At 47.6% G+C, this 12,459-nt stretch overlaps 1 protein-coding gene across 1 annotated transcript; it reads right to left on the bottom strand.

Moving 5' to 3' along the window:
• LOC309397211 (chymotrypsin B-like) lies at positions 1-12,159 on the bottom strand. The gene is made up of 7 exons (XM_081963054.1): positions 11,872-12,159; positions 10,510-10,613; positions 5,781-5,860; positions 4,854-4,932; positions 3,311-3,491; positions 1,448-1,581; positions 1-225 (listed from the first exon to the last, which is right to left on the bottom strand). The coding sequence occupies exons 1-7, from the start codon at positions 12,035-12,037 to the stop codon at positions 64-66; spliced, it is 906 nt and encodes a 301-aa protein (XP_081819180.1). The 5' UTR covers positions 12,038-12,159; the 3' UTR covers positions 1-63.
• Between the last annotated feature and the right edge of the window lie 300 nt (positions 12,160-12,459).

Here is a 12,459-nt window from a genome sequence, read left to right as displayed (position 1 = left end):
TCAAGAGAAAGACGATTTTAATGCATCCATTGCTTTCTCTCCTTCTCCAAAGGTTCAGAGAGGTCAGTTATTGGCCATGATCGTCTCTGCCCAGTCACGCAAGACATTGACCCGACCATAGACAGCTGGCGTTGTGACTGAGCAGCGGCCGCTGCCCCATGAAACGATGCCCACCAACTTCCAGACGTTGCCCTTCTGACACACCAGAGGTCCACCAGAGTCGCCCTGCAGATACCAAAAACAAATAAAAAGGATTTGAGTTCCTTGGAGACCCCACTTTTCTCCCCATCAGGCAGAATTTCAGGGGTGGGATTGGCCCCCGTTTTCCCTGCTTGGCATCTGAAAGCCAAAAGATCTTGCCAGTTCAGATGAAATGTGGGCTTAAAGCATGATACGCTTTAAGAACTAAGTTAGTGAAAGACCCAACGGCTTCATTTGTGCCACCTGCTAAGCTTGTCTAATGCAAACCTGGTTAGTTTCTATGTGGCTTGTTATGCAGTGAAAGAGTGCAGAGAAGAGCAACCAAGAGTTTCCGCTCCTTCCGTAAGAAACTCAAGACCCACCTGTTCCAATTAGCTGGCCTGGCCCAATCGCAATCATAATCATGATCTAATCCCGACCTTCCTGGCCGGTATTTTAAATTTTTAAATTCTGGGGTATTTTAATTGGTTTTAATTGGTTTTAATTGGTTTTAATCATTAGTTAATTTATGACTATTGTACAGACTTGTGCTTAATTTGTTTGTTTGGGGTTTTGTATTTTTGTTGTTTATTGTATATTTTATTTCTGTCTGTACACCGCCCCGAGTCCCCTCGGGGAGAGGGGGCGGTTTATAAATTTAATAAACTGAAACTGAACTGAACCAAGATGATTAGGGCCCTGAAGTCTAAAACATACGATGAATGGTTGCAGGAACTGGGCATGGCAAGGACCGGGGGAGACAGGAGAGCAGTCTTCCAATATTTGAGGGGCTGCCACAGAGAAGAGGGGGTTAAGCTATTTTCCAAAGCACCTGAAGGCCAAACAAGGAATAATGGATGGAAACTGACCAAGGAGAGATTCAACCTGGAAATAAAGAGAAATTTCCTGACAGTGAGAACAATCAACCAATGGAACAGAAGTTGCCTTCGGAAGTTGTGGGACTTCATTACTGGAAGCTTTCAAGAAGAGACTGGGCTGCCATCTGTCAGAAATGGGGTAGGGTCTCCTGCTTGGGTGTGGGGTTGGACTAGATGACCTACAAGGTCCCTTCCAACTGTGTCAATCTGTTAAATCCATCTATTTTAAAACCAATCTAGACAACTCTAATCCTTTGCTGCCCTCTAGTGGAGATTTGGAGGACTCCACTAGCCCAAACTGAGGTTTAGATTTTTGCAACCCCAATAAGAGTAGCCTCAAAAACAAAGATAAGCAAACGGAGGAGAATTGGGGGGGGAGGGGTGCTCACCATACATGAAGAAGAGCCTGCTGCACCCGCGCAGATCATCGAATCAGTGATTTTGTCGCCCCAAAATTCCATGCACTGCTCATTGGACAGGAGAGGCAGGGCTGTTTGCTGCAACTTGCATGGAGTGTCGAAAGCTGCAAGAGAAAAGATTAAATCAGCAGCCAGAAGGTTTCCGGTGTAAAGGATCTTATCCATCTTTGGCTGCTCTCTGGCCTCCTACGAACTCAGAACTCGCCCCAGAAGGCTGATCAGCTGCTCCGTGTTCTATTTTTCTTAGCCTCAAACCCCCCCCCCCCCGAATTCCTCTTTGCATCAGGCTGGAGATAAAACAATGCCTATTGTTGCAACCTGAGGTCCTTGCAGCGAACAGAGAGAAATCTGCTGATCTTCCTGTTTCCCCCCCGCTTCCTCTGTTATTTCCCATCAGCTGAATTCCAAATGTAAATATTTCAGGGCAGGATTTAAGTTTTTGTAATTCAATGCCATGCAGAAAATAACTTTGTGGAGTTGGTGATTTCGGCTAGGACCGTGATGGTGAACCTATGGCACACGTACCACCGGTGGCATGCGGAGCCATTTGTTAGGGCACGTAAGGCATTGCCCTGTCAGCTCCAGAGCACAGGGGCGTGCTGGCCAGCTGACTTCAACCTTCTTCTTCGGCTGTTTTTCGCCCTCTGGAGGCTTCCCTGAAGTCCCCAGAGGGCAAAAAACAACCCAACGTGTAAATGGAAATTCGGGAATGGACTTCCAGTTTGTGCGTTGGGCCATTTTTCTCCCTCTGGGGGCTTCAGGGGAGCCTCCTGAAGGCTCAGGGGGGCCTCTGGGGGGGCACGGGGGCTGTTTTCACCTTCCCCAGGCTCCTATAAAGCCTCTGGAGTCTGGGGAGGATGCAAAACAGGTCCATCACGTGCCAAAAGCAGGTGATGGAGGGGAGGTCGAGGGTCACGCACGCAGGTGTGCGGGGTCCCCCACATGCATAGCATTATGGGTGTGGGCACGCCTGTGCACGACCCCCCCCTGCTCTCCCTCCGCTTTTGGTACATGATAGGAAAAAGGTTCACCATCACTGGGTTAGGAGAAGCTAGCAAGCTTCTCTTCTCTCTTCTCTTCTCCCCTCCCATTCCATTCCATTCCCCCTTCCATTTTCCTTTCCCTTCTCTTTTCTCTTTTCTCTTTGCTCCTTTTCCTTTCCTTTCCTTCCCTCCTTTTTCTTTCCCTTCCCTCCACTTCCTTCCACCTTGTCCCTTCTTCTCCCCTTCCCTCCTCACCAATCCCCTCCTTCCTCTCCCCTCTATTCCTGTCTCACTTTCACCCTTTCCCTTCCCTTCCCTTGGCATTCAGGTGCCACCTATTCCTTCAGGTTGTACAATACATCTCCCAACTGAAGTGAGGAGGAGAAACCCTCAGCTTTCCTTCACAAACTGGGAGCAGAGATCCCTTCTCTGGATCCTGGAGATACTGGCTGCCAGGAGAAATTGGTGGTCTCCAGACAGACAAGAGGTCGCTGGACTGTGGGATGCTGAGTCTTCATTTTGACGACTCCAATTCTCCAACTTATGGGTTGAGTTGCAGAGATATTTTGTGCTCTGCTATCTGGTCCCTCTGCAGTTGTGCATAAAATAAAACTCCAGGTGACTTACATGGACCTGAGGAATCTTTCTTGGGAGCAGAAGAAGACTCTTGCCATGGCTACCTTCCAGATTTTGGCCATCTGGCCATGTTTCGCCAAAGCTGCTTAGGTGAACCCTCTTTCCACCACTTCCCTACTGGCTGAGCTTACTCATTCCTCTGCATACTGGTTTCTATCCAAAGCAGAAGGAAGAAGCAGACCCCCTAAAGAGCCAAGATTCCTCTCAGACCCACCATTGTAACGTGTCTTGCCCCAACCACTGGTGACACAGAGGTCTCCACTCTTGAACGAGTCTGTGGCATCGGCCAGGCACACGGGAGACACTGTCTCCGTGAGCTTGGCAGGCGTGGCCAGCTTGATGAGGGCGATGTCGTTGGTGATTTTCCCGGAGTCCCACTCAGGATGGACAAAGACCTGGTGGGAGAAGAGAGAAGCTGTTAAGGCTGCAAGAAGGAGATGATGAAGATTGTGGAGGAAGTCCAGGAGTTCGTTAGCTCCCTCCTGGCTATCTTTGCTCATGCCCATCACCCTTTGCCAGCTTTTTGATTTTCAGATCAGGGAATCAAAGTTATGAATGCGAATACTACTTTTGGCATGAAGGTGTAGTAACAGAATGTAGAATAACAGAGTTGGAAGGGACCTTGGGGGTCTTCTAGTCCAGCCACTTGCTCAAGCAGGAGACCCTATGCCCGTGATGGCACATGTGTCAGAGATGGCACACAGAGCCATCACCAGCTGCTCTTCTGGCTTCTGGCACCAGCCAGCTGGTCTTTGCAGGTGCCAAAGTGCCAGAAAATGGCCTGAAAACACCCTGAAAATGCCCCCCAAATGCCCCCCCAAAATAGCCTGAAAATGCTCCAAAAAACCCCTGAAAATGGCCTGGGAAATGGCCAAAAAACAGGCATGCGTTTGCTGGGCATCTGGTCTTTGAGTTTCTGGCACTCTGGCACGTGCACACGCATTTTGGTTTGGGCACAGTGCTGAAAAGGTTTGCCATCACTGCCCTATGCCATTCCAGACCAAAGGCTGTGTAACCTCTTCTTGCAACCGTTCTTCAGATGTCTTCAGCCTCCAGTCCCCTAATTGTCTCTGTTGTTCTTCTCTGCACTCTTTTTAGAATGTCAACATCTTTTTTCTATCAGGATGGCCAAAGTGGATGATGCAATGTTCTAAGTATGGTCTTACTAAAGCTTTATGAAGCGGTACTAATACTTCCCGTGATCTTGACTCTACCCCTCTGTTAATGCAACCTAGGACTGGGTTGACTTTTTTGGCAGCTGCTGCACACGGCTGGCTCCTATTTAAGAGGTTGTCCACTAGGACTCCAAGATCCCTCTCGCTGTTCCTGTTTTTCTTGCTTAAGTGTAAAACTTTTCTTTACACCGAATTTCATTTTCTTAGATGGGGCCCAGTGTTCAAGTCTGTCAAGATCCATCTCCATCTTGAGCCTCTCTCCTGGAGCATTGGCTATTTCTGCTAGTTAAGTGTCATCTGAAAATTTGATAAGTTCCCCTTCTAGCCTCTCATCTAAATCATTTATGAAGAGGTTGAAGAGTAGTGAGCTTCAGACGGAACCTTGTGGTACTCTACTACATATTTCCCTCCGTGTAGATGTAGTTCCATTAAGGACTACAGACTGAGTGCAGCTGGTCAGCCAGCTGTGAATCCAGCTAGTAGTGCTGCTGTCTATCACACATTTTTCTATCTTCCCCAAAAGTAGGCTGTGGTCTACTACTTGGTCTTAAAAATACTTGGACATCCAGCGACCTCACCCACCTTCTCTACGGCCAGCTTCTGTATGTCCTCTTTGGGAGAGCAGCGGTCAAATTCTCCAAGTACCACGACATCCCTGGTCCTGCAGGAGGCAAACATAAAGTGAATGCCAGGCACACATCATGAAAGCGTGGGCACAGCACGGCTTGCAGAAGCGGATAGGTGACTTCAACAACCCAGGATTGGGAATGTGGAATTAAGTCAGTGGTGGGTTCCAGATCCCGGTGAAACCGGTACGGTGCGATGGGGCCGGGTGTCCACCACATGCACACACACAGCGCACGCATGCGTACGTACCGCCCGCGATACTCCAGCTGCTCGGCGGAGCATCGCGCAGGCCGCCGTATGCTCTGTGTGTGTGTGTGGAAGCCCCGATCGGCTCAAATAGAGGTAAGGATGGCGGGTGGGCAGGTGGGCCCTCCGGAGCACCGGAATGGAACGGTACCTGGTGCTCCCAGCAGGCACCAGTACACCCGTACCATGGCGTACCAGTCGTATCCCACCACTGAATTAAGTACTCAAGAGCTTGCAAACAGACAAGCTGAAGTCCTAGAGCAGGGGTATATCAAACTCGATTTTATTGAGGGCTGCTTCAGGGTTGTGTTTGACCTTGGGGGGCCAGGGGGGCCATGACCCGCTCAACGTCACTCGTGTCGAGGGTGCCTGTGGTGGCCCGAGTGCTCTGCCAGTGAAAATGGGCTCCTGAGCTCTGTTTATGGCTGCAATGGCCTCCCGCAACCCTCTGCCATCCAAAACAGAGTTCGGGGTGGCCGTACGCACCCCTCGGGAGCTCCGTTTTTACTGGCAGAGGGACTGCAGGCTGGTGCTATGCTGTTTCCAGGGCGGCCCCTTGAGCCAGATCTAAGTACCACGTGGCCCGGATCCAGTGGCTAATTTCCCCCGCAGCAAGGAAGAAGGTGTGTTACTCACGTCACCCCACAATGGGCAGCGGTCACCACCCAGTTCTCGTTAACCAGAGACCCACCGCAGAAATGCCATCCGCTTGCCTCCTGCGAGGAAAGCCAACACAAAGACGGTGTGAGACCCACGTCAGGCTGTAGTTGGCAAAAGACACACTTTGTGTGGCCCTGCAGAGGTGTTGTGAGCTAAACAAGGCCATGATGCATCCAGCACTTGGAGTCTCCTTTCAGGTCCTTCCTCAACAGGTAGACTGCCCTGACCCCTCAGGATTTAAGTGCCTTCCTCCCCAAATGGGGTTGAGAATCAAGCCCATTTGAGTTTAGAGTAGAGTGGAGTGGAGTGGAGTAGAGTAGAGTAGAGTAGAGTAGAGTAGAGTAGAGTAGAATAGAATAGAATAGAATAGAATAGAATAGAATAGAATAGAATAGAATAGAATAGAATAGAACAGAACAGAACAGAACAGAACAGAACACGCTGGAAGAGACCTTGGAGGTCTTCTAGTCCAACCCTCTGCTCAAGCAGGAGATCCTATACCATTCCAGACAAGTGACTGTCCAGTCTCTTCTTAAAAGTCTCCAGTGATGAAGCACCCACAACTTCTGAAGGCAACTTCTGTTCCATTGGTTCATTGTCCTCCCTGTTAAGAAGTTTCTCCTTAATTCCAGGTCGCTTCTCTCCTTGATTAGTTTCCATCCATTGTTTCTTGTCTTTCCTTCTGGTGCTTTGGGGAATAATTTGACCCCCTCTTCTTTGTGGCAGCCCCTCAAATACTGGAATCCTGCTAACATGTCACCCCTAATTCTTAGACTAGCCATGCCCAGTTCCTGCAACCATTCTCTGTATGTTTTAGTCTCCAGGCCTTTGATCATCTTAACTGCTCTTCTCTGAACTTTTTCCAAAGTCTCAACATCTTTTTTGTAATATGGCAACCAAAATTGGTTGCATTGTATTCCAGGTGTGGTCTTGCTAGGGTTTTATAGTACTAATCTGCAAAAGCAGAACTGACCCCTTAGATTCCAGCCTTTGGGTAAAATGGGCGAGGCCCACCAATCTGAGTGAAATAAGGAAATAAAAAAATGCAGAGGAGCCAGGTCACCCTTTGATTTAAACTCCAATTAATAGAAAACTTCACACATAAACATCCATACACAAAAATGACACAGCATTTTTAAAAAAAAATTCCAGGTTTTTCTGGAGTTGAGAATCTAGAAAAAGTGCAGAGAAGAGTAACCAAGATGATTAGGGGACTAGAATCTGAAACATACAAAGAATGGTTGCTGGAACTGCTAGTCTAGGGAAGAGAAGGACCAGGGGAGACAGGAGCAGTCTTCCAATATTTGAGGGGTTGACACAGAGAGGAGGGGGTCAGGCTATCTTCCAAAGCACCTGAAGGCCAGACAAGGAATCATGGATGGAAACTCATCCAAGAGAGATTCAACTTAGAAATAAGGAGGAATTTCCTGACAGTGAGAAATATCAAGCAATGGAACAGAAGTTGCCTTCAGAGGTTGTGGGAGCTTCATCACTGGAAGCTTCCAAGAAGAGACAGGACTGCCATCTGTCAGAAATGGTATAGGGTCTCCTGCTTGAGAAGGAGGTTGGACTAGATCATCTATAAGGTCCCTTCAAACTCTCTTAATCTATATCCAATGCCCACAAAAAGCAAAAGATCGCACTATCGCAGCAGCCATTGTGGCATTTCAGACCAAACGCCACAGCTATCCCTGCATGGATTGTTGGTTTTTTTGGCGGGGGTGGAGGGGAGAGGAGAGAAAAAATGTGGAATAGGCTGCAGAAAGGGAAGCACAGAAGACCAAGCCTTGGGGGGCTCCAATCTGCAATTAAAATAAAAGGGAAACTGGGGAGACCATATGGAAGGGGGAAACGGAGGAGAAGGCCATCTGGAGGCCTCACAAAACATTGTGCAGAAGGTGTGCCCAGGATACAATAAAAGCTTTGGGTGGAAACGCTTGGATGGCCGTACCCTGTGTAGTTACTGTGTAGTAACTCATTTGCACATTGAAAGGTTGCATGAACAGAAACCTGATTCTACTGAACTCTTTTTTTTTTATTATAATAAAATTTTATTGGGTTTTCAAGATTTATAGGGAAAAGGGTAAATGGACAGGTCTACAAATTTTGGCAGTTGCAAAATGTGAAAGGCGCCCCTCCCTCCATACCCATAGTATACATTTATATATAATGCATTACAACCAGCATATTAGTTCTATTACTAAATTCAATCAGATTAAACATTACAGTATAAAATCCAAGTATAATTCCATTATCACTTTCGGTCAATTTATAATAATATGATTTTCTTGTTTATTTTTGTGATCTGAGTCTTCTTGCTATTGCCCCATCTCCCTCCACTGGCAGAGCTCTGGCCCCTCCCGTGTCCTGCGTGTCCGTTGTAATGTCTGGTGTTTTCTCTAGGAGTGTTTTATTTTTTTCCATAAAGGCCTGCGCCTCTATGGGTGCATTGATTCTGATTCTTGTCTCCTCCCAGAATATCAGCATACCTTCAGGCATCAACCATCTAAACCACACCCCTTTCTGGTATAATTTATTCGCTAATTGCGAATAATTTTTTCTTTTTTCTCTAATCTTCTTAGGGATCTGCTTCAGAATGGTTATCTCCATATCATGATATGTCAATGCTTGCCCCCTTTGTACACCCAGAATTTCATCTCTTGTGCTTTTTCTAAGGAATTTAATGTGAACCTCCCTGGGTACATTGTGTGTTCTAGCATAAGCTGAGTTCACTCTATAAACCAGGTCTATATCCCACCCCATCTGTTGTTTTTCTTTGTGTGTGTAGTCAGCCAGGATGTTTGTCATGATGTCCCTTATATTTTCCCCATCTTCTTCTATAACATTTTGAAATCTAAGATAATAGGACATTCTCTCAAATTCTAATTTCATCTGTTGGATGTCAAGATCTTTGTTCCCTTTCTGCACAGCTTCTACCACCCCCTTCACCTCCTCCACCCCCCCTTCCACAAGGTTCAGTCTTTGTGAGTTCTTATAAATTTGGGCTTGATTTTCTTTAATTTCATCTTTCATTTCCCTTAGCTGTTTCTTGATTTCCTCCTGGCCCTGTAAAATTTGTTGAAGCATTTGTTGAAAGTCCATCTCTGTAGTCTTGGGTTGCATCAGTTCTGTTATCTTTGACTGTGTGGCTGGACTGGATGTTGCAGATGTTGGAGCAGACGTGGCAAAGCCAGGTTTTCCAGGAGGTGGTCTTTTGGATGCCATCCTTTATAACGTTAAAAGTTCAGTCCATATATAAGATAAACAGTCAGAAAAGAAGGGTAGCCAGGTGAATTCCGGGAGCAGGAGAACCAGGCAGAAGAGAATCTCTCTAATAAGTCTGGCAATAGATGAAAAGTTTCCCCTAGAAAGTTCAAAAAATACCAATCCACAAGAGTTTCCTCTGGGAGACACGGAGACAAAGACCGGAAGCCTGAATTTTAAAGGTGGAGTCAGGTTTCACAGTTCATAAAGACAACGGAAGTGTGCCATCTTGCCCTGCCAGTTTTGGGCACAGAGGCATAACAAAGTTTTTAAAAAAGTTCCAGAAGTCCTCAAATCACAGTAATATATAAAATTAAATTGAAAAGAAAATCATCTCAACCTGGGTGAGGCTTCATTCGTTGGCTCTCCCCCCTCCTCCTTCCCCGGGGGCTGAGAGCAAAATTGTTCCTCGCCGCTTGTCCAAGGGGGGGGGAAACCCCCCTCCCTCCAGCCGCACCTCCAACTTGCTCCGAAAGTTGTTTTAAAGAAAGCTGAATAATCCTTCGTGCAGAATAGGGAGTGAAGAGAGAAGCAACCTCACCGCACTGCAGCTGCATCCTTCTATTGTTGCATTCTCCGGTCGGCTTTAGCGAGGCGCGAGGCACAGAAACGCGAAGCGCCCTCCGATCTTGCTTCCCGGTGCCTTGGGCGCGCAAGAGACCCCCCGCCGGCCGCCGGCGCTGCAGGAGACCCCCGCGATGCCGCCCCTCCGGCAGGACCCCTCTGCGGGGTGTCCTGTGCCCCCCAAGGAGTGGGGAAGCCCACCGGGGAGCCGGAGCGGGCAAAGAGCTGCCCGTCGCTGCCGCCGCCGGAACCGGAACTCTTAACAGATTAACAGAGTTGGGATCTGGTAGGTCATCTAGTCCAACCCACCGCCAAGCAGGAGACCCTACACCATTTCTGACAGATGGCAGGCAGTCCAGTCTCTTCTTGAAAGCCTCCAGGGATGAAGCTCCCACAATTTCTGAAGGCAACTTCTGTTCCATGGATTGATCGCTCTCACTGCCAGGAAATGTCTCCTTATTTCCAGGTTGAATCTCTCCCCTTGTTCAGTTTCCATCCATTATTGCTCGTCTGGCCTTCGGGTGCCTTAGAAAATAGCTCGACCCCTTCCTCTCTGTGGTAGCCTCTCAAGTATTGGAAGACTGCTATCCTGTCTCCCCTAGTCCTTCTTTTCATTAAACTAGCCATGCCCAGTTCCTGCAACCATTCATCATATGTTTTAGCCTCCAGTCCCCTAATCATTTTTGTTGCTCTTTAGGATAAGTATTTGGACTCAGCTTTAGCTCTGTGGCCTGTGCATTCTGTGCATGGTCAGAGGCTCTGCAACCTCTTTAGTCAAGCCCTGCAACATTGAGGAAGCCAGACTGCAGTTGAAAGCTTCTGGAAGAAAAAGCATTAAGGAAGAGGCAACGCAACCATCCTTCCATGCGCCCATTACCTGTAAAGACACCTGCCAGGGCCACGATCTGGGCATTGCATCCTCTCCATTGACGACACGGGAGTAGCCTGTGATGACAGGCTTGATGGCAGGATTCCCACAGGCTGGAAGCAACAGAGAAGATCATCTTTCCCCAATTCTACAATTTTCTTTGAGTTAAGGTAAAAGGAAAGATAAAGCTAGTTGTTCCCGACTCTAGGGGGCAGTGTTCATCTCCATTTCAAAGCCAAAGAGCCAGCGCTGTCCGAAGGTAATGTGGCTGGCATGACTAAATGCTGAAGGCGCACGGAACGCTGTTACCTTCCCACCAAAGGTGGTCCCTATTTTTCTACTTGCATTTTTACATTTTACTTTCGAACTGCTAGGTTGGCAGAAGCTGGGATGAGTAACGGGAGCTCACTCTGTTACGCGGCGCTAGGGGTTCAAGCCACCGAACTGCCGATCTTTCTGGTTGACAAGCTCAGCATCTTAGCCACTGAGCCACCGCGTCCTTATGAGTTAGTGGCCATCGATACGAACCTGGGAATGGTACAGATGGAAGCATCCAGGATCTCCTTACGATGGACGCAGCCTCTCCACAGTCATGGGATCAAAATTTGGGCACTTGGTAGCTGGCATGGATTGATGACGGATACAGAATCCTGGAACTGTGTCCTCACCATCTGCAATCTTCCCAGCCAGCCAATGACCAGCAAAATCCATGGGGGGGGGGGGGGAAAGCTGCATTTGTTTAACGACTGTGTCGTTCACTTAACAACTGTGGTACCTTACTTAGCAATGGAAATTTGATGACTATCTATAATGGTACTTTTATATTTAGAATGGCATGGCATGGCATAGCATAGAATATAATAGAAGCTGGAAGGGACCTTGGAGGTCTTCTAGTCCAACCTCCTGCTTAGGCAGGAAACTCTGTACCATTCAGACAAATAGTTATCCAATTTCTTCTTAAAACCTCCAACGATGGAGCGCCCACAACTTCTGGAGGCAAGTAGTTCCACTGGTTAATTGTTCTAAATATCAGGGCATTTCTCCTTAATTCCAAGTTTTCTTTCTCTTTGATTAGTTTCCACCCATTGCTTCTTGTCCTGCCTTTTGGTGCCTTGGAGAATAGGTGGACTCCCTCTTCTTTGTGGCAACCCCTGAGATATTGGAAGACTGCTATCATGCATCCCCTAGTCCTTCTTTTCATTAAACTAGACATGCCCAGTTCCTGCAACCGTTCTTCCTATGTTTCCTAATCATCTTGTGGCTCTTGCCAACTATTTGGCCGACCAAACCCTGGATAATTCAGCCAGGGTTGGGGAGGACATCCCTCGCCTCAAGGACTGTAGAAAAATTCACAACAGGCAGGATACTTACGGGGTGGCAGGGTAAAAGCAGCTGCGGCACTGAAAAATGCCAGGCAGGGTAAATACCACAACCATGGTTGAACCTTCTGAGTGGGAAGGTTAGTAGAAGGAAAGCTACAGATGCAGCTTCTTTTATACGGTGTAGGAACGTTGACAAAGATTTGTATAGCCAGCATACGACTTTCTGCTAAGTTTTCCACTACAGCCTGTGACCCTGGAGTAGTCTGGGACTCGTACGTCCATGGGAATGGACACGCTAGTCTCTTGATAATACGATCAATAATTGGCAGGAGCTTGTAATGGGCTTAAGAGGATATTAAAAGTGATCTCAGCTAAACTAAATTTCTTGGCCACTGTCATGGGGACAATCAGAAGAAGATTCTGGGTATCCTTCCTTTCCTCTTGGACCAGAAAGCAAGCAGAGTCATGTTGGTCTGTTGGTAGTGGGAAATTGAGAATCCACCTGTCAATATCTTTCAATCAATCAATCAGAATAGAGCTGGAAGGGACCTTGGGGTCTTCTAGTCCAGCTCCCTGCTCAGACAGGAAACCCTATACTGTACAATTTCAGACTAATGACTCTCTAAGTCTCTTCTTA

Source organism: Natrix helvetica (assembly GCF_964273705.1).
Source record: "Natrix helvetica genome assembly, chromosome: 10".
NCBI lineage: Eukaryota > Metazoa > Chordata > Lepidosauria > Squamata > Natricidae > Natrix > Natrix helvetica.
This window is presented reverse-complemented; position numbering and strand designations above follow the sequence as displayed.

What these genes read in the sequence shown, in the direction of transcription:
- LOC309397211 (XM_081963054.1), bottom strand. Translation starts at nt 12,037, where the DNA reads ATGCTGGCTATACAAATCTTTGTCAACGTTCCTACACCGTATAAAAGA. An exon ending in CCTGGCAGGTGTCTTTACAG is followed by an intron (nt 5,861 to 10,509) that starts GTAATGGGCGCA and finishes CTTTCCTCGCAG; the next exon opens with GAGGCAAGCGGATGGCATTT. An exon ending in CAGGCTCTTCTTCATGTATG is followed by an intron (nt 226 to 1,447) that starts GTGAGCACCCCT and finishes TGGTATCTGCAG; the next exon opens with GGCGACTCTGGTGGACCTCT.